The sequence below is a fragment of the Colletes latitarsis genome, chromosome 14, assembly GCF_051014445.1.
Source record: "Colletes latitarsis isolate SP2378_abdomen chromosome 14, iyColLati1, whole genome shotgun sequence".
Taxonomy (NCBI): Eukaryota; Metazoa; Arthropoda; class Insecta; order Hymenoptera; family Colletidae; genus Colletes; species Colletes latitarsis.
Window position 1 is genome coordinate 27842968 of NC_135147.1, and position 24227 is coordinate 27867194.

Below are 24227 nucleotides of genomic sequence, written 5' to 3' on the forward strand. Positions count from 1 at the left end.
TTTATTGTATTTGAGTGTATGTTTCAGGAAAACATCGTGTGACTATCAGACACCAAGAAGACAACATTTTCCTCTATTTCTTTGTTTTATATGATTAATATTTGTTGTATTTGAGTGTACGTTTTAGGAAAACATCGTGGGATTAGCGAAGACACCAAGAAGAAAATATTTATTCATATTTCTTCATGCTTCTACGGATTGCGTTAGATATAAGTATACATGTATATAGATTATAGGATAAACATGCGTTTTGCGGTACCTTAATAAATGCCACCCAGCTGCGAGCGTAGATTTTAAGAGCGAACTTAATATTAAGGCACCTATTAGTATTGTATCTGACTGGGTTCATACGTGCAGTTGCACTTTCCAACGTCGTTCTTCAGTGTCTTATTAGGCACTATCGTAATACAGATGTAGGAATAATCAATATGAAGGTACATGTTGTTATTCTAATAGTCAGAGTTCGTATGTGCAGTTGCACTTTCCAACGTCGTTCTTCAGAGTCTTATTAGGCACTATCGTAATACAGATGTAGGAACAATCAATAGGAAGGTACATATTGTTATTCTAATAGACAGAGTTCGTACGTGCAGTTGCACATTTGTATGATCATCTCACAAATATCGATATTTTGTTAGGTTTTTGGTCTATTTATCAGTCAATATATCAGTCAATTCTTCTAAAGATTCTTCTCTTGTTTTTTGTTCCTAGTAAATGGTCAAATTTCAGTTGCTTGTCTCTTAGATGTTAGGATTCCTCACCAAAGGAGGGTGGTTGGGGTGAGGCTAGGGCGGGTCTCCATTCGCAGCAACCTCCAAGTGGTGAGACCTGGTAATCATTATTATTTAGTATGTAATTAATAACTCGTAACTATATAATATAATTATTAATTACATAGCAAATAATATGAGCTAATGGCTGCGATCTTCCTCGTATAGTTTAGTATAAATATATATAGTTTCTTCATCAGATTCGAAGCGATCAATGCTTTGATTGTTTATTAAATCGTAACTCTTGTCACATTTAGTTTTAATTCTTATATCATGTCACGTAGTCTACTCGTGAGCCCTATTTCAGTACAGTTACAGAAGTTTATCTCGCTTTAGTATTTATAAAAATTAGACCTGAAGGCTGCAGCCTCCGCTTAGCCTTTCTTTTAATTTGTGTCCGACAGGGGCAATAACTTTCGCGTATCGATAAAGAGGAATACGCGGAAGAAAAAGTCGAATAGAAAAACTTGAAGTAGCAATCTCGACAAAGGTGTATATTTATCTTCGCAAATGTACAGGCGTATATGCATATTCATGCCAAGTACAATTCGAACAGTATGTCTACGCGTATACTTTAGGAGGCGGTACAGGGGTGGCGTTATAGAGTTTCGTGCAATACTTGACGGACGTAAAGTTTGAATTCTCGTCAACTATTGCATCCCGCCCACTATAAAACAATAAGTATTACGTTGTCGGTCAATGTCTCCTTCGTCGGTTCACGAGAATTCGATTTTGTGGAGAATGTCTTTAGTTATCCTAGCCAATGTGAAACAAACCGTGGTGGAGGTATCTTCCCGTCGACGATTCGTTTTTATAAGTAAACGAATTCCATCGAAATCTGAGAGCGATGAATTTCCAAATATATAATGGCGAAGAATACGACAAACTAATTAGGCCCATAAAGATGAACGGGAGCATAATATCCATCTGGCCGTTGGACGAGAATAGTGGCAAAGCAAAGGTACTCTTTAGAAGATTTCATCTGTTCTGTATGTTTCTCTTGGTAAGCATCGTTTAGGAGATTAGTGCAAAATTGGCGATCGCTAAGTAGTTTAACAAAGATCGAGATAATCATTTGAAAGAGTTGAGTTTTCAGGTGGTGGTGATGTCATTTGCAGTGTCGGCCGATGTGATACATAATTTAAACAATTTGGACGAGGCAACCGAATGTGCTCTTATCTGTTCCGCTTTTTATCTTTGCGTCGTTCGTTTGATAGTTTATACGGTTCACCAAAAGGATATGCTTTACGTGGTGAACACAATGAGAGAGGACTGGACTACATCTTCCTCCGATGACAAGACTATTTTAGCAGAGAAAACGTTGTTTGCCTATCGGCTGGCCAAATATTTTATCAGCACTGTCGCTGTAACGATCGTAATATTTATGTGTGTTCCCATTCTGGAAGTACGTACACCAACGTGTCTTTGTATTTATTTTTTTAACTTTTTTTTATTAACGCTTACTTTTCGTGCTAAACTCCTTGCCGATTAAACTCGATGGAATTTGGTTTGATTTACAAGTCGTAGTTTCAATCCGATTAAGTTTGGAAGCGATTGGGGAGTTTAGCTCGATTTGAAAAAATTTGCTGACGTTTAATTTAGTTAAAGAGTAGTCAGACTTGTTTGATACGATTTGATTCAAAAGAAAGCAATGAAATTCAACTCATTTTTCTTGTAGATTTACATTCTTGGGCGGGACAAAGTGCTTCCCTTTCGAGGCTACTTTTTCATCAACCAAACTGTGTCACCGGTATTCGAGTGTCTTTATATGTTCAACGTAACGGCAGGTGGTTTTGGTGGAAGCATGATAGCTGGTGCTACCAGTTTTAATTTAGTAGTGATAATGCACGGATCGGCGAAGTTTGCGGTTCTGCGTAAAAGGCTGGAAGGCCTAAAAAGCGATGAACCTGATTCTGTTTCTGCCATGACAGATTGCGTGATACGTCATCAGGAAGCAATAGCGTACGTTTTACTTGTTAGATTATGAATTCATTTTTCCTGGATGTTTGTTTTGAAATTTGAAATTGTAAATGTAGTTCAAACAGCATCTAACAATATCGATATTCATCTTCTAATTTGTTTATCGTTTTAGCCAGTATTTGACAGTGTCTAAGGATCGTTCATTTTCCTTACTGATTTTCTCCGGCGCATTAATCGCGAAAATGCTCTGCGATTACATGCAACGATCTGTTTTTAGGTACGCAGATGCATTGGAGAGGATCATAAATGTTCTGGCTTTGGGGCAATTCGTTATTAGTACCGGGCTGATCTGTTTCGCGGGATTTCAAATCACCTCGGTACGTCTGTTCATTCCTCGCGAGTCGTAGCGTCGTCGATTAAAAAAAGGTAACGTTTCCAGATGATGGAGGACAAGGGGCGTCTGATGAAATATTCAACCTTTCTAAATTCTGCCATTCTCGAGTTGTTCATGTTCAGCTTTAGCGGAAACGGGCTGATCGACGAGGTGAGTGCAAAAACTAGTTTGCAAACTTTCGCACTAACGATTCTAAAGACGCGACTATTGGTATTGGGCAGATTTTATTCACGAATAACGTTGATGGATTATAATTTACGAACGAATTTACAAACGGAACGTAAACGGACGTTATTCTAGGAATTAATAGCGAATAAAATTTGCCCAACTCTGGTATTGGACTGCATACTTGTCGGTGTCAACTATTAAATCGTGTCTTTTACAAGAGAGAAGGGAAAATAATTAATAATTGATGACTAAACAGAGCGAAGCAGTGGGTGAATCCGCTTACAGCAGCGGCTGGATAGGTGGCCGTTTCTACAAAAATCTACGAATCATGATGATGCGCTCGAGAGTTCCCAGCAAGATAACGGCAGCGAAATTTTACAGTATGTCTTTGGAGAGTTTTTCAGCGGTGAGTGAAAACGTATTTCAACCCTTTCGGTGGCACGTCAGCCGCCGATTTGAGTATCGACGTTTTTTTCAGCGTCAGAACGAGGGCAAGTCTTCTTCTTCAACCCTCGATCGGCCGCTGCCGGGTTGTTCACTCACGTTTAAAGTTCTTTAATACGCTTGAAAACCTTGTTAATTGAAACTTTTTAAAGAATTTAGTTGGCAGCTGTTAGTGGCAAGGATGATCCTTCGGCCTTAATCAGCACACCAAGTGCAAATTTTACATAATCTAAACGAATAAATTCAACCATGGATATTTAACAAAAGTAAAATTAAACAAATCTATTGATAGAATATTGTGTGTGCTTTGCAGGTTCTCAGTACGTCGTTCTCGTACTTCACGGTGCTGACGGCCGCCAAAGACGAATAATGGCTTCTGCGATGAATGTAGACGTTCTGTACAACATGTTTTGCGATCGTAGATGGAGTCCCTCGAGTGACTCAACTTATAGAGAATATATACTATAGTTGTTTCGCTAGTCTAAAAATATCCGTATACATCAAAGCGCCGTCTGAAAGTACGCGTTGTGTCCGAGGTTTCGGGGGTTGATCAGAGCGAGAAACGAGGTACATTTCGTGCGATGTTCAAAGGTAAAAGCTTTTAGAATAAAGTGGGGAATATAGTTTTTATCAATCAGTAATTTAATATTTGTTCATGGACTATTTAATATCGGATCGCTTATAGCGCGACGTGTCAGCTGCATTTTCAGTGACCAGATGTAAACAAAAACACATACCCATCGTGAGTTAGCTATCGTCAGCTAGCCAGTCGTTTGGAAGAGTTTGGGCAAAATGTTACGAGTTCAGTCGTGTTCTTTAGGTGGGGTGAACCATGAAACAAATGGTCTCGGGAGCGACTCGAGGGTATTTTCATCGCAACAGTACCACACGTGAACTCGGCTACAGTGCACGCACACGGCTGCTCCATTCTGGCATCTTCTATTCCGTGTGCAACGTCGTTCGCGTTCAGTGTTCGCTGCATCGGTATATGTAGAATGTAACGAGAACAAATATCGAAGACTCGTTTCGATAGAATCTTTCGCAGCATTCCAGCCGACGATGAGAGCCGGATGATTGTCGTCGTCCACGGGATGGCAATATGGCGAACATCAAAGTAGCGGTGCGCGTAAGACCAATCTCTGCCAAGTGAGTATCAGTAAGTTGCCGTCAGTTTCGAAGAAACTAATGGGGATTTAATGGTTACGTTGAAATATGGTTTTTCTTTTGATATAGTAATTTTAAGTACAGGTATCTGAAACCCGTGAAATTGAATCAAGGAAAAAGGTCACGGCGAGGTAAAAAATGAAATTTCTATAGACGTGTAACGATGGAAACATTGGCTGAAGATTCTCGGTTCGTTCGCGAACGGCTTTCACCGTTGAGTTTACGGCCTGATACGCGCTAATGTATTTTAAGAAACTAGCAAAAACCGTTTCAACTGTCACGCTGTCGCATTGCTCTTTCTCTGTGCTCCGGGGATACGTGCACATTCGGAGAACAGAGGTCAAGGTTTATTGGCTTTGTAATTTCATTTTTGCAAGGTAGTTCTTTGCGGGTTTTACGACTCTTCTCGGCTATCGACTGGCGTCTGCTGGAAATACGCGGCCCGAGGTAATTATTTTGCATCGGAAAGCGGCGCCGCGTCGCGTTCACGCATAAAACGAGGATAAAGATCTGGAAGTAGGATTTATTGGGCAGTGGTGCCTTTTCGATTCGGCAGTTATGAACTCGTTTCTATAATTAGAAGAAGGGGCCGGAACGTTGCAAAAGTAAGACAAACTGACAATTTCTCGGGGAAACGAATGCGACAAGCTCCTTTGACAACGAGGAAGCAACTGCAGCCGTTACGTTTGGCTGTTTTTAAACATAAATGGCGTCGAGTTGGATATGACATCAGTTAGTGGATTATTCAGATGATTCGAATTAGCGGAACTCAGGCTAACGGAGATTGGAAGTTTGATCGAAACGCGAGGAAAGAGGGATCGATTTTCTCGCGACCGAGGACTTTTATGGATTTCGAAAGTCTCGGGTTAGGTTCAACAGCTTCGTTGACCCAGAACGATCCGTCCGTCCGGGTGTTCGACAACGACGAGATGTTAATTTCGCAAAAACGCGAAACGCGGCACGAAATCGTACCGATTAGACCGAATAGGGGCGATAGGATCACGCGAGGACCCGATGTCGAAGCACCGAATCTGCATTTCTGTGTGTGCGTCTCACGCACATGAGCATGTAAGTACGTAATAGCGTTTCCACTCGTCTGGTCACGCCAAAGGTTCTGCTACACGACAGAAGGCGACCTGAAAACTCGTTTGACCGTGATTTACGAATGCCGTCTTTACGGTATTGTTTCGAAACTCGATGCGTTCGACCTTTCGTTGCTTTCGTCTCGATTTTCCGATACATCCCCTTTCCTATTCCGGAGATCTAATAACCCGGCGACGAATTTCATCGACTATCTCCTTCCTTCGGAAAATCCGACCAACTTCGCGGCAGTGAACTCGCTGTTATTGGTTTCCTTGCGAGATCTCTTTTCGCGAATTAGCTATTCCATCTGTCTGTCTATCGGGAAGTTTTCTTCGAGTCCTCGATGAGTCGATCCAGATTCGCGAAGCGTGACAAAAATGGTCGGGTTTCCCTTAGAAAAGATGGGAAAGAATGTCCGATACTCGGTTTACATCCAAAGTGAAGCGGTGGAAATTCGGGTTTAGATTTAAAAATTATCCAACACCATGAAATTTGTCAACGTATGCCACATTGTAAGTCGTTCCTAAATGATGCATTTGTTCCAACCACGATCCAGCGAGGTATGATTCTAATGATGTACGTTTCAGAGAGCTGGATCTAGCGGAATCGACGGTGGTTGTTCACACCGACTTGCACGGGATCTCTTTGACGAACTTGAGGGCGTTCTCGAGCAAAGCTGGGACCAGTCGCGAGCGAACTCGAAGATATGATTTCGATTATTGCTTCGACTCTTCCGATCCCGAGACCGAACATTTTGCGGATCAGGCAAAAATTTACGACGCTCTCGGCGAATCTGTTCTGGATGCTGTTTTCTCGGGTTACAATTCTTGCCTGGTGGCGTATGGACAAAGCTCGTCTGGAAAGACGTACACGATGATGGGAACCAAGGTATCCATTTTTCTTGTTCACGTACGACTCCACGTTCAATTCCCATAAATTCAGAAGTAGTTGTAACTAACGTGAAACAAATAATCAACTAGAGCGAGAATGTGAACACAGCCTAGCCTTCTTTTCGCGTAAGCACGATATATAAGTTTGTGGGTATTGTTGCGAATGGTTAGTTTTTTCTGGAACTGTCTCGGCCAATAGTCAATGGCCAATAATAGAGAACGTCGTTCGACATCAAGAAATAAACGGACAATCACGCGGGAACGTGACGCGTTCATGAACTCGCCAGGTGCGTCCTGTAATTGGCTGACAATCGGAACGCGATTTTTCTCTCTAGCGCATGGTTTCTCGTCGCGAAAAATTTCGAACAGTAAATTGAAATTGTTTTCGACGGAACGTTGGTTAATTAAATTGCCCTGTGGCTTGGTAGCCGTCTGCAAACGTGGAACAGAGGGTCAACGGTGGCTGCACATTAGAGAGGGAAGGGGGCGTATGGCGTGGATTTTTAAAAGCTCGGCACGTGTCTCGGTTATACGTTCAGCACGTACAACCGGTTTCAATTACGAAAGGAGTCGTCCGATCGCCACAGGACATTCCGATGACTGATAGTTAACGATTCGTAATTTCCGAGGCGACCGCTATTCCGTATCTACCACCACTGCTTTCCATCTCACCGACGGTTCTTTCTCTCTTTTCCTTGTATCTTGTTTTTAATTTAAAAAATGGTTAACGTTCTTTCTTTTTGCTTTATGTTTTGCACAGGAGGAGCCAGGTCTCACGCCGCGACTTTGCGAAGGTCTCTTCTCCAGGATCGAAAGGCACGGAAAATGCGGAAATAATTACTGCGTTTCGGTCAGGTAATTGCTGAATCCTTCGAATTCAAAGTCGGATAAAATTGGTTACATATAATTGCATTGTAATTAGATAGTTTTTACACGCCAACTCTTTTACGTTCGATAACTCGAAACTCAATTCAGAAGTAAGATTCAACGAAGCAAACAAGTAAGAATCTCGCGTATAGTTATTTATCGTAATTTCGACTTTTGAATTGACGTGCAATCGAGGTTCGACCAAGTTGGCGCGTGAATTTAATTCGATTGCAGTCTAACATGGACGAAAAGCATTATCCGGGCGATTTTGCGTCTGAATTGACAACTGTGGGAAACTTAACATTCGCGGCGTCTTTTGTGGATGTGTACAAGGCACATCGACGAACGTACACCAATCACCGATAAAGGCATCGATGTCTCTCGGTCAAGGTCCGGCTATCGAAGCAATTTTGCCTATCGTTTTCGACAGACCGTGTTTCAGGCTCGTTTGTGCTGTCGATTGTTTGGATTTCGAACGTTCGATTCATTGCTGTGTAACCCCTCTGTGCTTTAAGTTTTCCTAGCATTCTTGTGCAACCTACTACCATCGAGTGATTTCGTGAAATTTCTCTCAGTGAATAATTTTGTCGGATCGATGGCGCACGTGACGACAACTTTATCGTTCCATTTATTTACATTTTTATTGTTCATGAAATTAATTTTCGAGCGATATTCGATCGTGGAAGTTTGTATTAACTGTGTATGAGCTAAACTAGTAGATAGCAGTGAATTTTCGAAAGGGTACATTTAAGATTAGTTATGCTGCTAGTTTTGTATGAACCTTCTAATCCTCCTCGAACTTTTGTCAGAGTATAGTAATAGTCGAACGCCATGCGACTAAACCTGTCACCCCTGTTAATTGGAGCAAAGTTTGCGAAATCAGGACCGCGCCTAGTTAAGGAAAATATTGTTTGTTGGCTGGGTTGTGAGGTGCCCGATGCTGGAAGGGAGGGATAAACGTTCAAGTCGAGCTTAGGAGTCGCGAGCTTGCAAGCGCTGTTGGCCTGGATGTGTCTTGTAAGCTCAGTGCCCCGTGACTCGCAATCCTAGACGGACGTCTAGCTACACCTGGGTAACATTATTCGCGCCTTTACTCGGTGATGTTTCACTCAGTGATCGAACGCTCGATTCGATTGTGTCGAGAATCGATTATATGAAAATTAATTAAAGAAAATGCAACACCGATCGTAGACCGACTGCAATTTTGGTAAGAACCGTTAATATCTGTTCGAACTCACTTCTTGAACCATTTGCACTGTTCTGTTCGTTTATTAGGCGTATGTTTGAGTTGCTTTCATGGAGCGGAAGTTAGGATATCGATTGCTCTTAACTTAGATCACACGTTGACGTACGCTGTAAACTACCTTACGATGTTCCACTAACGATTGCGAATACATTCTCAACACTGTAAAAACGCGGTAGAAATAGAGCCAAGGCGTAGAATTACACTTTTCTTTTTTGCCAAGTATCGTCTCGTTTTAAAATTTCTTCAAGCTCTTTTGTTCTAGGGAAAAGACGAAATTGATGTATTTCAATTTTTGCGAAGGAATGGCCTCCATAATCGAGGAGTGTCCTTACGTTGCTTACCATTAGTAACTGGCCCGTGAATCATCCTATTGTTTCACACATCGTACATGCATACACACGTACGTAAAGAAATAAACGACAGATTTACGCGTGTGTACAGGCAGAATCGTACGTCGCGTACGGTTCGCTTGAATACTATAAATTCACGTTTATACGATCACCGGCAGTTATTAAAAGTGCTACGGCGACTCGTTGTTCGGACGGGGACAAAAATATTCGTTCTGTCGCGGGCCGGTGTGTATCGTTGACTTTGAATATAAAGCCGCAGCCATCGTCATTCATGTTCCCCTTTCCGTGTTCGACGGAAATTCCTGTTCGCGCGTTGGATTTAGGAAGCGGAATTTTTTCGTGCGCTAACGGCGTCACGGCGCGAAAACTAACCCCATAGTTTGTCGAGTTTACGATGCGACCGTTAATGGGCTCTCCGCTAAAATATTTCGAATATCTTTTAGATTAAAACGTATTCTGATAGCTCGCCAATAACTCCTGCCGATGGACCGCTTCGATGTGTACATTCAAAAATTGCAGCGCACAGAACTGATAGAAGATGACGATTTTCTAGCTTTTACGCTGGCCGAGTTACGATCACCGGAGAACACGATGTGACATACGCGTGTTACCCTGGAGAATTTCATGTGTCATACAATTTTTAGAGCAGGAATTTCATGTTTTTCCAATCATATTGTTTCTCGTTTTCCGAGCGTTTCAGGAGTCATTCTCTGAAAACGGATTTTATCCAAAAGGTAATAGATCTAGGTCCGAAAATATCGCTTATAATCAGAGCAAAATCTTTTGCATAATTTGTAACGTCCGCTGTTTGCAAACTATCGTATACAAATGTTTACGATTGAGAAATTGCTCGGTCCGCAAGTTAATTGTTTTCGGTTCGTATTCTCGAGTGTATTTGGTTCGTCGATGAAAAAGAACATTCCTGTAGTTGCGATAGAGATTAACTGCCGGTTTTGTGACGGTCTGTATCGCCGGACGTTAGTACCGATGCCGCGATATCACGATCCCGTGAATCCGAACGATAAAATCCGATAGCGTTTTACACGCGGTTTGCGCATGATGGTCTGGAGGAGGTGTTGCACGCTACATGTATAAATAAGCAAGCAACTGGCTTTTCGTAGTCGTCACACTGACCTGTATTGCGACGATATTTCCGCATACGCGGCTGCTTGAGTAACAAGCATCATTGAGAAATCAGGCAAGTCGTCTTATCGAGGTTGCGATCATCGTTTACATTCGTAGACAAGATGGTCAAGTATTTACAAGTATTTCTGATGTGTCTCTAATTTTGCGTAATACGTAACAAACTTATCGACTTTGTATCAAAGGAGCCTGCCTCGATAGTTACTGAATAAATACAGGCAGCCTGGAAGAAACGCGAGAAAAGGGTAAGGTGCAGATATAGCTAGGCGAACCGCGGGATTAAAACGGATCGGAAGTATGGGAAGAGCAGGACGAAGGGGGAAAACAAACGCCGATGGTAGAAAAAGAAGCCAAAAAGTACGCGGCAAACAGAATTGGCAACGAGTATCTTCTGGCTCGCAGTTGCGTGCACTGGTGCGAAAGGGAAAGGGAAACGAAGGAAATAAGGGAAATAGAAAAATTGAATGAATTTTCCAAAGTGTCCGCAAAGATATTCCGTCAAGTTCACGGTCCTAGTGCCAAAGATACATATTAGCGGCGTTGGTCAGATTTTGTTCTATTATATTTTATCGATTAGATTAGTTTCTTGGACGCATCCCAGCGACGCGTTTAGAGGAAAATATCCTTGTCCGATGGAACACTCGTTAGAAATTATTAGTACCAGTAACGAGTAAGATATGCAAATTTAACTCCATTATAATCGATAATAGGTAGTTTCGAAAATATGTCGGACACGCTGTTGTTAGACGGGCTGTAAATAAACTACGAAACGCACTTGTAGGTTTATCAGTAGATGAAATTAGATTCGCGAGGAACAGTTTCTAGGTTGATTAACTGCTTATTCGTGAATATTTTCGTATCATCTCCGAGCATGTTCGACGCTCAATTGGCGCGTATTAACGCGCAACATGGGAACGCAGGGAATATGTACACGCCGAGGGGAGGTGAATCGATATTCTGGTTTTGTTGTGCGATTAATTATACCTATCAGCGAATCGTACTCGTCAATAAACGCGAACTGAGCCTGGGCATAATTTAATTTACGATCTAACAACGATCCTGTTACAACTGACGCGTTGTCGTGGTAAACGTGACACCTGCTAATATTGCGGGACAATTGCTGCGTTTCCTGTGTCGTTAATATTCCTACGATACCTTTTTTCTTTGATCTCTATACACCTTTAAGCATTGGCTTAAATGGGCACGTTCGTGCGTAAATGATCCGACGTCCGGCGCTAATTGAACCAGTAGCCATCGTCATTAGGCATCGGCGTTCAACGTGATTAAGTCACCGAATTCGTAGACGATGGCATGCCGTGCCGTTCTTCCCATCCGCAATGAAACGGTAACCGATCAAAAGCTCCGCATTACTTATGGCTGATTGATCGATAGAATCCTCGCCTCCCTTTCGCTCTTTCCGCTCTTCCTTTTCCTACTCCGTCTTCTCTCTTTGCACGCGCGGAAGTTACGCTTCGGCTGCAAGCCTACGATTTCGACTATGATCGCAAATTCGATTCGATCTGCATTTCGTGGATTCTGATTGTCCATCGGTTGTCGTTTTTCGAACCACGCTATTTCACCGAACGATTTCTCTTACGTCTAGTCAACAAGTTTTATAGCTGATCTTATTCGCGAACAACGTAACATTTCTATTCCTCCTTCGAAAATAAAATTTGCCCGACTCTGTCCACATTTTCAATCATTCTAACACGAATTTGAAGATGCACTGTTGTGGGTACCGTCGAACGGAGGACATCGGTAAACCGAAGTTAAAACGGGCTGTGCAGAAGATTAAAAGCCAGGTCAACCAACTCTTGGCGAGTCTTTGTATGTAAAATCGAGCTTTCGGAATTTTTTTATGGACTTTCGCGAGAACTAGCGAGCGGAAAACCGTTGTTTCTATGATCAACCTGTTCACCGGAGCTTGGAATTTTCGCGTGCATCGATTATCGGAAATAGCCGAGTCCACCGTTCGAGCCGCGCGTTCAAACATCGCATCCTGAAACAAAGGCTTCGAACTTGGAACGAGTTTGACGGTTTTAGAGGATCAGTCTCTTCGTTTTTTTTTCTTCTACGCGCCAATATTCCTTCGTAGATACGACGCCGATCGATTGTTATTCCGACACCGTTCGTTCGCGTAATGTCCGACAAGCACGAGAGCCAGCTTTCGTTTTCTCTCCTCGTCCCGACGCCCATTCGGTCTGCTATCGCTGCAATGAAAACGAGAGGCCTCGCGAGCCACTTGAAAACTTTAAACCCTCTAATGAACGACTTTCCCTCGTTTTTTCCCCTCGAATTACGTTAAGTAACAGCGATTAACTGGACAGCTATTCATCACCCTGCTTATTTAAAAAAAATTGACAGGAACCATGGAATTAATGGTGGGTTACAAATTAGATAACATTAGCAATTGTTTAGATCTCTTGGTAATTAAAGATGCATACATTCATTGCAACGTTCGCAGACTTTGTTTCTCAAGAGAGCAAACGTCTAGCGCAACAAATAAAAAAACTTTTCTTTACATTGTTGTCACCAGGCAACTGTTAAGTTGGTACGTTTGTTCGTTAATGGTCTAGTTTATCAAGTGAATTTATCTAGCGAGCAACGCGGAAAAAACTGATGCGAAACAGAACGCGAGTCGAGCGTTTGGTGAACAAAAGTGTCTAGTTATCTTCGTGAAACTTTAAATAGCTTTTTCGCAGTTCATTCTGCAGGGTTGGGAGTCGCCACAGTGGTAAAAAACTCAAGTTAACAAAGAAACGTTTACTTTTTAACGGCGAGGCGAATATTCTTCCGAAACGTGATTTTTCTTCGTCGTAACAGGTTCCTGCGAATTTCGAGATCGTAAATGCAAATAATAGTTTGTTGGAAGTTTCGATCGTTGTTATTAGTTTGCCTCGAAAGCATAGTTATCGTGAAGTTTTCCAGTCGACAATACGAAGCGTAAATTTCTATTTAATTTATTTCAAATCGTCGTGCCCACTTTTGGAGTATTAGCGACCACATTTGTGTGGTTCATCTGTGTTAAACAAGAAGTAAAGTGACGTTACTAGAACGTACAAACATGTAGAACGTTGGAAGAAGAGTTAGAACTAAGCGACGATTGTTTTGTCGAATAAAATTATATTGCAAGAAGGTTGTGATTGTTGAAAGTTTTTAGTATAAATCTGGACGAACTCTGCATAGCAAACGACTATTGTTTCCGAGATATCGGGGTTTTCGGGTCAAGGAAATCAGCGTGAACACAGGCGATTACGGGGATTCGTTCGATTTTCTAATTTCCGGAAGCGTGTTCATCAGCGTATTTCTAGAATGGATGAGTATTTGCCGCGAGTGGTCCACCGGCTAGTAGTCGGACCACGAACGTCTCTATCTACTTCGAGTTCGGCTATTTATGTACTTTCAATGATCCGACATTTCTTACTACATATAGGGGTATCGAATGGGATGGATGCATAATTCCAAGTGCAATATGTGGAGAACATTATTTCAGTATTACTGTACGTAGAAAATCTTTAGTATCAATAAATTGAGAAGAATCGAAAACAGAACGAATCGAATAGGGAGACAAATTTGTTTCGATAAACGATTTAAAAAACATTCTATTACCGGAACAGTAGGAGTTTCGTTGTACAATTGTTCCGCCCTAAAGCGCGGTCGGCAGCTTTCGAAATCGAGAGAGTCGCGTAGAAATGGAAAAAAAGGGGAAAGAACAGAGAAGCTGGTCGAAATCCAAGCGGAAAGTGTTTCTCCGGGTGCACGATGGAAACTCCGATCACTGTTAAGCGGATTTACGGTCGCACGTGCGGACGTTTTACGGGCACAACGGAGCAGATAATGACGTTAAGAGGATCCAGGAGTTTGCGGTTGCCCATGAACACCGTTCGGACGAAAAGTACGCGACCGGTAAATCTTCCTTTTTTGGCCCGTATGGTTTTCTGGCAAAGAATCGCAGTTGCATCGATTTGTTTAGAGCCTTCGAACGCAGTAGAATATCGACTGTGCTTATCGAACGCCTATCTGAATTAAATGCACGTGATACCTATATTCGTACAACGTCTATCTGTAGGATACTCAAAATTAGTTATTCGGGTGGTATTATTATTAATTTGATGTCCATTTTAATGGACGAATATAAATTTATAAAATAATCACAAGTAAATCTATTAGCGGTAATAAAATTAATGCAATCGATCGCAGCTGAACTACAATATCGTTTGGATTTTGTTTCAGTTACCTGGAGATATACAACGAGAGAGTAAGAGACCTTTTGAAGCCGTCTTCGAGTACAAGCGGATTGAGAGTTCGCGAGCATCCTCGACTGGGTCCTTACGTTCAAGGTATCGGTAATTTGAGATGTCTGCTTCCCAACCTTCGTATTCCAATGATCGCGATCTAACACCGATTGAAAAACCGATTAGTTATGTTTGTATTTTCAATACGATTGGATTGTAGCGTATCCTAATCGAAATAAAAAAGAGAATTTTAATGTAATGGTCAGCATGACAGTGTAAATCTAGCGTTTGAGTTTTCTTCTCGACAGGTTTGACCCATCGCGTGGTCCGTACCCTGGGATCGTTGATGTCCTACGTGGAGGAAGGGACCAAAGCTAGGAAGACAGCGTCCACTTCGCAAAATCCGAACAGCAGTCGCAGCCACGCTCTGTTGACGATCGCCGTTTCGCCGGAGACGCCGAGCATCGCGGCCAATGCTGTTTGTTCCTCCAAGAAGAAGCCACGGAAGCCACGCGGTGGCAGCAAATTAAGCTTGGTTGATTTGGCGGGCAGCGAAAGCGCGGCCACGTGCAGCGGCGTTCATCGACTGAAGGTGAGTCATTCCCTAAAAATAATATCGTCGTCCCTAACCAGTGAACAAACAGAGATCGATAATCTTAGCGAACGTTTTTAAAGCAGGATCTTAAAAAAATAACCAATTTTTGCCTCGGTTTGGTAATGAAAATTCTATGAGAAAAATCTAGACAACTGTTTTTATGGCTTTAACTTTCCAAGTCTCGGTTACTCTATCTTATCATAACATATGTCGGACGAAATGATCTAAGCATCGTTTTGTCCTATTCAAGAAGGCGAATGCAATTTCGAAAAAAACGAAAAAAGGGAAAAAGAGAAGAAACTTGTGGGTGATGCGTGTGTTTGCAGGAGGGTGCGAATATAAACAAGAGTCTAGTGGCTCTAGGGAACGTAATATCAGCCCTTGCGGAGAGAGGCTCGGCCGGAAGTGGTCCAGGCAGGAGGTTCATCCCTTATAGAGATTCTTCGCTTACTTGGCTGTTGAAGGACGCACTTGGCGGAAATGCCACTACCATTATGCTCGCCAGTAAGTGTCTTCCCTTTGATCTTCCCTCCTTCTGCTCTCACTTTTCCTACCCTCGTGATCCGCAACCTCACCCCCTGTTCCCTTCCTTCTTTATCGCGTTGCATTTATTTTTAGAAATTTTTCATCCTTCTCGCTCTCGCATCTGCGCTTAAACGATGATTTACACGTTCAACGAACGGGTTTCTTTTCTCTACGAATTGTCGCTAATCCATTTCACGGTTCTTTGCAGATTCTCCTACGAGTCGTCTCGTTCTGTTCAAAACACAGTTACCACTCCATTTCGCTCTTTTTCTCGGCTCGGTTATTTCACGATCGTGATACTTAATTTGAGAAGACGATTCAGCTTCCGGTACGAGACAAAAAATTTGGCCATCGCTTCTCTGCTCCCTCCTACCGGCTCTAACCCCGTCTGTCCCGTTCCATTCACCACTTAACTCCAGCTTTCCATAAATTTCAGTTAATTTCCAAAGGAGAATTATTATCGCGAGCCTCTCTGATTCATGAAATTATACCCACGATACCGGAGCGCAGACTCAGGCTGGGTGGTAATTGGTTTAAATGCTTTTCCAGGCGAGCTAAGACGCGGCCGGGTTAAAATTCGATAACGCAGTAAACGGGGGCATCGGTAAATACGAAAGCTTTTTCAGTTTCTCGACGTAGCAGTTGCACCCCTACTCGTAGCCACTTTAAAAGTCAGTTTTCGGAAACGTAAAAGTTGGAACATTTGTTCGTAGATTACTTGTAGACGAATAGATATAACTAACTGGTTAAATAGCCCAACGATGGACCAAAATTTCGATTTCTTCGCGAAATACTTGCGCACTTTATGTTTGTAAACGGAACGATCGTAAATTTGGTAGAATTTGAACGTAGTTAGACATCGCACGTAGACAAGATTCGATGTACACGATGGAAATTGTTCTTAAATATACTTATATGCACGGTGCGAGTTGAAAATCGATGCGAAAGGGGATGAACCTATTAAAGCTTTCCACAAAAAACAATATCGCTCCAAATTCTTGACTTATTTATTCACGTAGGTGTTTGTTCCTTTCAGAGTTGTTCCAATACTTTCGAACACACATACACAGAGTATAATCAATGAAATAAAATAAAAAAATAAATTGCAATCGAGATACAACTTGCACGCATAGTTCAATTTATTAGCTTTTTGAAAGTAGAGTTTCTCATTGATGAAATAATGTGCGAATTTGTTTCTTTTGAAATTATTCGATGATTCGACATCTACCGCAAGAGACCCCCTAATGCATTACAAAATATAATTAATGTCGGGTCTAGAAAAATGGTGAGCTAATTAGTTCGGCTGATGCCACGGAAACGGAAGAATTACCAAATATTCCTACCTTGTTCAGGACGCGTATAATTAATCGCGGCGAAATATTCCAAACCGCTGATCATCGATGGCTAATTGAATTGCTAATAACATTCAGGTTTATTATCAGTGGAGGTTGGGACGTTTAATATTCAGTGTCTGTGTTTATGATTGACCGCGTATGGAACGGTAGATGGTCATCCTTCTCTTACCCTCCTACAATTATCAATCTGGTTATAACACTTTGTTAGGCTAGATTATAGTGTAATTGATGACGTTTCCGTCTTGCGAAAAGTCCAATTTAAGAATCTAGGTTTAATATTGCCTATATTTATAATAAAACTTTAAAGTGAAATTTCTCAAGAACGAAAGCCCACTTTGACGAAGGATATGAAACTCTTAGCGCACTAAGTATATACTGAAAATTACACCCAGTACGACGACTCTGTATCATGAACCGAACAAATTAATTTCAGCGAATTCTCTCTGTTGTAATCGTTTCCAGCGATATCACCCGCCAGTAGAAGTTACAACGAAACCGCACACACGCTGCGATTCGCGCAAAGGGCGCAGAGCGTGGTCAATCGGCCGGTGGTCAACGAGGATCCCGTGGCGAGGGTTATTCGCGAGCTGAGGACCGAGGTGGCGAGGCTGAAGTTATTGGTGCTAGAAAAGGCAAGCGCGTACAACTGAATTATGCTTGGGCAATGCCGTCATTCCGAGATAAGCATGAAAATTGAACAAGACATCGGAACGATATTCTATCGATAATATGGTTACGACATCGCGAAGTGGCACGTAAATTTTCTATCACCGCGTTTAAACGTATATTTTTATGAAGAGGCAAAGGGACACGACAAATAAGAAAATAAATTGGTCAACATCGGGTGAAATGTTGGACCAGGTATTCAGAAATTAGCGAACGTCTATTTATAATGGAAGTTTATTTGCGATCAGCCGGTTGCACGGCCGCGCGTTGCCTAGAACGAGTCATTCGGGCGAAAATAAATCGTGTAAGTTTATTATCGAGCATTGGCAACGCAAACTCGCGCCGAACCGTCATTACGCAAATGAAATGCACGAATCGTTTATTTGATACTCATTGAGCGACCACTGAGCGTACCCGTTGCGATTGCTCGAGCGAACGATTGCTGATAAAACACAGTTTGCAGGTGCACACGCTTAATGAGTGATCCGTATTTTCAATCGGTCTATCGGACTTGTTAGGGTTTACAGTATTCTTCGGTTCTCTCACATTACGTAATCGATCATTAATTCGTTTAGTCGATTCCCACCAATGGAGGGCATTCGTAGGGTAATAAGTGAAAGGAAAGAGAAATACTAGCAACTAGGGTAGTGGCCCCGTTTTACAAATTTCCTTTTCTGCCATTTGTTTCGAGCGAAAAGTATTGGTTTCATATTGATTTGAATAAAAGAAATAAGTTAAATTCTGCCGCAATGGACACTCCACTATCCTAGTCTGATCGATCTAATCGAGTACGATACACGTGCGGGGTTCTGTTTTGCAGAACACCGAGGCGAACAGCAACGCGTCGTGTTCCTGTCGGAAGAATCATTCGATAGCTCAGATAGATGCCATCGAGGACGAAAGATCGACAAAGGAGACAGAAACAATATCTTCCGGGCAATCCAAGCAGCGGATCGTAGACTCTAGATCCGAAGAACGTCGGTCAGAAAGGAACGCGGACGAAGAGTGGAGTTTGAGAAGCGTCGTTCCAGTTCGAAGATCTAATTCTACCGAAAATATTATTGCATGCGAGGCTGCTTTTTCCTTAAAACGGTTTGGTTCGTGCGAGTTCCTGGCGGCGAGAGACCGTTTCGCGAGTAATTATAATCGCGCTAAGGTAACGGAATTGAACGACGAGGGCGACGAGATCGGCGAGGTCCACGAATCCGTATTCGTCGACATCCCCACGCTGGTCGCGGTTCTGATCAAGCCGGACGACAGCTTACAAGATTCGTCGGCGCAAATAGAAGAGATTTGCTCGGACGAAGCGGTAGAAGACTCGATCGATGGTGAGTTTATCGAAACCAGCAATGATCGAGAAGCGTTCGAAGACCCGGATAAGTCGGAGAGCCACGTGAAATCTTGTCGCGAGACGTACGTTTACCAAGCCTCCGAATTCTCCCACTTGAAATCAGTCTCGAATCTAAAGGAGAAGCGAAAATTCTGCAAACAAGACTCGGTGGACATAGTTTCGTCGAACCTGCAGACATCGAAGAAATTCGGCTCGGTCGAGATCATCCAAAAGAAGAAGGAACCCCTTTTCCCGTTGGAGAGGTCCCATACGAATTTGGAAAAACGTTCCGTAGCTCCGGATAGGGTCAAGAAGTTGAACAATATCCGAGAGATCGACGATCGAAATAATAGTAGGAACGTCTGGAAAGGGAGCAAGGAGCAGCTTCAGAGGAAAAGCAGCAACGACTCGGACAAGAGTCTGAAGGAAGCCGCCGGGCAGGCAGAAGCGAAATCGAAGAATTATGCGAGAAAGACTAGCTTGGAAAATCTAAAACGGAAAACCAGCAAGGACAGTAGCTCGAGTAGTTCGAAAGACGAGCAAATCTTGATTTCGAATTTTACGCGGGATAAACTGTTGCAGAGAAAGAATTCTCTTGAGCAAGAACTGCCGGCCACCAGGGCACACACGCCTATACAGCGTGCCAAGCGATCGGAAATCGTGGCAGCGGTCACCGAGAGACTCTACGCCAGCAGAAAAGCCGCCGAAGATGCTTCCGGGGTACGAACTCCGCCGGAGGGAACTGACACCAAGTCCGTGGCGAAGATGAAGCTCCAGGAGATCTCGAAAAAGATGCTGGGCAAACGGAGACGCGTTTGCGTGGACACGCAGACCGATGTCTCGCCCACTATTCGAACAAGGGACACTGCATCGTTGACCGAAACGCCTCTGGTGGTCCATCAGGACGTCGGAGTCCTGACCGACGACCACGAGGCTTGCCCGTCGTTTGACAATAAAAAAATACCAGTACTTCGAGTGAAAGAGATCGCCACCTTGACCGACAAGCCGAAAACGAGCATCGTCAGATGCAGAGACGTCGGCAGTCTGGCGAACGATCTCGAGGATCGCGAGTACGAGATCTATTCTCCTCGTAACGATTCGGGGATTCTGTCCGATAAGAGACAAAACTACGCAGAGAGTAATTTGTCCGAGCTTTGCCAGGAGACGGATCGAAGACCGATGCACGTTGAAACCTCGACCAACACGATCCGCTCGTCTTGTCGCAGCTTCGCGGTTCAGACTCCGTCGCCGTCGCCACCGCCGCGTCTTGATGCTTCAAACACGAAGAACGAAGCTCTCGTCTGCTCGAAACAGTGCTGCAGTCCCGACAAAAGCGTTATCTCTATATCGTTGCCCGACACGATCAGCATCACGATCGAGAGCACGAACGTCTTGGAGTCAAAAATAGCCCTGATGGACAGCCCTGATCGGGAGAAGTGCAAGTCCGACTCAAAGGACGGCGAGGTTCAAACGGACGAACCGAGCGATCTTCGCAACGAGATATTCTGTTCGCGAGACCTGGCCAGATCGGCGCTTGGCCAGACCGACAGAGTATTTAGGATCGAGAACATCTTTCAGGACCCTAACAACGTATCCAAGGGCTCGAAAGCGGACGTGGCCGCAAATCGAACGGAGGGGACTAGAATGAGGAATTCCATTACTCTGAGGAATTCCCTCGGGACTTCGTACGTGTCTCAGTGTACGGAGGCTGGGGACGGTGGCTCGACGCCGCGCGGACGTCACGGCGAAGGATTTATCAGGGAGGGATTAATCACGGAGGCGTTCATCACCAAGAAGCGTAGTTTTAATTTCAGAAAAGTGCCTGGTGTTGCTGTTTACGACGACCCGTGGACCAGTTGGCTAACCCCTCGCCCTGTAAATAAGATCCGTTCTGTCCAAGTTATGCCAGCGGCAGGTCTGACTCTGTCTGGCTTTGAAAACGACGCGATCAACGATACAGGAACATCAGAAATTAAATCCTCCCCGTGCACCGTGTTAGAAACGAGTAACAACGCTGAACACGATCACAGTTTCTCGGACGACAGTCTGGATTACAACGAGAGCAACGCGTCCAGCCAACCAACGCCCTCGAAAGAGAAGCAAGAGGATTCTCACGAGCTGCGGGAGAGTCTGTGTCCCCCCGATGTCGTGGCGCATACAAAAAAAGATAGTTCGAGATCCTCGGGCACGACCGACGTCGAAAACATCGAATCTGTCGGTGACATCGACAGCAACCTCCACGTGAAATTACCGAAAAAGAACCAGTCAGAGTTGATGGAAATCACGCAGGTACGCGATTACGAATCCTCGATGTTGGTCAGACCATGCTTCGATTACCAAACCGTCGATCAAGAGTCCGTTGCTTCGTCCAATCGTGTAAATAACTCTGATAAAAAGAAGGTGTCCTTCTCGAGTTTCGGCGTCTCCGGAAAGAGGCTGGATCAAGCCGAAGACAGCTCGAACCAGGAATCGCAGGTTATATTAAAGTCCATTATCAAAAAGAGGAAGAAGAGAAACTCGCCAGAGTCGTCGAGTACGGTCCAATCATCCAACGACGAGACCGACGATTCTCAGCAAGAAGAAAGGAGCAGCTTGGCGTCTGAGAAGAATTGGAAAGAGCAAATACCGTCGAGCAACTTGGAAAAAACGTTGAAGGAAGGACTGGGTTCGGAGGACTTTCGAAACGAGTCGAAACAGAATCGCAAGAAAGTGAAATTTTCCGTAGAGGATACGTCCGAGAATACCTGTAGTAGCGAATCGGAGAGCTGCGAGAACGCGGAGGACGACGTGGCAAACGTTTCGTTCGACGGAGCAACGAGGAACATCCTCGAGGAGTATCTCAGTGAGGCGACTGCTTTCATACGGAATCTGAACTCCATCAATGAATACGTGAACGTCGCGGCCATGCTCGAAAGGTAATAAATAACAGCGAATAGTGCTAATTTTTAGTTTGTAGATATATTTATTCATCTTACATGTTTGTACAGTATCTTCTTTTCATCCAAAAATATTAACAAATCTTGGTAGTTATAACTTGATTAATGGCTCTTGTAAAACAGATGCTTCATCGGCCTCCACGCTAATTTGAATTTTGCAGCACTCACATATGTATATTCAAAACAGTTGTTTACTAAAACCGAAACATAAAAATTAATTGATTTTCCTTTAGGTACACCGCATCCATGCCCGCTGACCGCAGCAAAAAACGAGGGCCCCGTCGAAGGAGTTACTCCACTGCCAGAAATCGCGATTACGTGGAATTTGTAGGCCGTAAGGGTAGTTTAAAGAACGACACCGATATTTTTTCGAAGGAGAACGACGACGTAGCCATTCCTACGGAGTCGTACGAGAAGTGCCTGAAGGGAATTCAGAGGCTAGAGGGTTGTATACGAAGAGTCGACAGGCACAACGAGCTGCTTCGAGAGAAATACGGTGTCGATTGGGAATCTGCTGGCGCTAAACCCAGTTTAGCGAATCCTAGCATAGATACTCGTACACCTACGGCGAGCAACGAGTTTCTGATTTCTCGCGAAACGGACGTTCCCTTCGTTTCTAGAGACTTGGCCGGCTCGCGGCTCGTTGATCTCTCGGATGGAGGTTCGGGTGATGAGAACGACGAAAATGATATTTTTGAGAATAGAATTTTTCATCGATCGACGAACGCGGTCAATTCGACCCACTATCCAAGTTTGGGAAAGCTACAGAACCGCTTCTTCCAGCTGTCTGATCTTAGGTCACAAAGTCCCGTCGGTTGTTCGGAATTTCTAAAGCACGATCGTGCGACCAAGGTGCCATTTTCTGGAGACGTTCACGGAAGTTTCGATCTCGACGAGAGTTCGCGAGACAACGATGAACCGCAAGACTTCACCAGGTACGAGATCACGGGAAATTTGTCGGTAGCGAGTGCTGTTGCATCGTCGAGAGGGAACGTTGACGATGATTTAGACTCGATAGAGGAAGATTATTTACCTTTGAGAACATTCGATCGCGCCTCTTGGTTAGCCGACGTGACAAAGAAAAGCGGATGCGACAGTTCTCTGAACAGTTTCTCTAAAAGAAGCTTGAAGATCGACTCGGGAATCGTTGACAGTTACTCGCTGAAAAGGCCGACTTTAAAGACTAATTTTCCAGTGCAACGCGATTGGATCGACGGCACTCGAGAACGATGGCACGAACTCAGAGACTGCGACTCGAAAGTGCGCGCGTGTTCGAACGATCAGTCGAACGTCGAAAGCTCAATAAACGAAATCATGTATTTCAGGGACAAACTGAAACATCCGGGAAGCCCTAGAGCGCGATTCCTGGAGCTTCTGAGAGAGAGACGACGGATTGTTGAGAGTAGCAGAGGCACGAGTGCCTCTTGAACGTCGTTCCAATCGTCTCCTCGAATTGTAAATTGTATTTGTTACATATTTTTCTATCGTGCAGGTTCTACTATACAAATTAATCCTTTTGCAAATCGTAATCACTTGTTTGTAAATCAAGTTTATCAGTTGGCTGACAAAATGATATTGTATTACTTTGCTTTTGAGTCACCCATAAGATAAATGTTATTTGTAAAAAGGTTAATTTGGAGCGTGAAACTTGTACCACATTGTAAATAATAGAGTCAGACTTTTCTATCGTTCGTCGATGTATTCGAAGACTTTAGTAATCGTTTAGGACTTTGAAACTTAGACTTGCAATATCGTTTCCTGATAAGCTCTATCTTTTAGAGCCCTTAACGCTTATTGATCTTCGTTCTTCCGACCCTTCTGTATCAGTCATGTAACTCTTCCTGTTCTTAATATTAAAAGGCCTTCCTCGAAGTTGTGCATTTTTTTTACTCTTCGGCGACGCAAATGTTCTCCTCGTAGTCTATTAACGAATGCATAAATCGAAGAGGAGCCGTCGATCGACAGGTTGATCAGAGTTTCAAATTATCTGTAGGTCAGCGCAGCCTGCAACAGAGTCTGCTTAAAATAACGAATCGATCAAATAAACCTTCACCGTTATCATGACCTTAAGCAATATCAGCGCGAAGAGCAAGTTCATATTCAAAGAAAGCAAATTGTAGAACATTGAACAACGACGAACGAGCCA

At 43.4% G+C, this 24227-nt stretch overlaps 2 protein-coding genes across 2 annotated transcripts; both read left to right on the plus strand.

Moving 5' to 3' along the window:
* The first annotated feature begins 818 nt into the window (after positions 1–818).
* LOC143349704 (odorant receptor 13a) lies at positions 819–4325 on the plus strand. The gene is made up of 7 exons (XM_076781151.1): positions 819–1773; positions 1867–2175; positions 2449–2732; positions 2968–3067; positions 3130–3234; positions 3509–3658; positions 4010–4325. The coding sequence occupies exons 1-7, from the start codon at positions 1618–1620 to the stop codon at positions 4064–4066; spliced, it is 1161 nt and encodes a 386-aa protein (XP_076637266.1). The 5' UTR covers positions 819–1617; the 3' UTR covers positions 4067–4325.
* A 196-nt stretch (positions 4326–4521) lies between these two features.
* Positions 4522–24170, plus strand: LOC143349705 (uncharacterized). Its single transcript, XM_076781152.1, has 9 exons — positions 4522–4842; positions 6531–6831; positions 7594–7688; positions 14673–14779; positions 14983–15266; positions 15596–15773; positions 17612–17781; positions 18636–22060; positions 22315–24170. The coding sequence occupies exons 1-9, from the start codon at positions 4796–4798 to the stop codon at positions 23507–23509; spliced, it is 5802 nt and encodes a 1933-aa protein (XP_076637267.1). The 5' UTR covers positions 4522–4795; the 3' UTR covers positions 23510–24170.
* Positions 24171–24227: the final 57 nt, after the last annotated feature.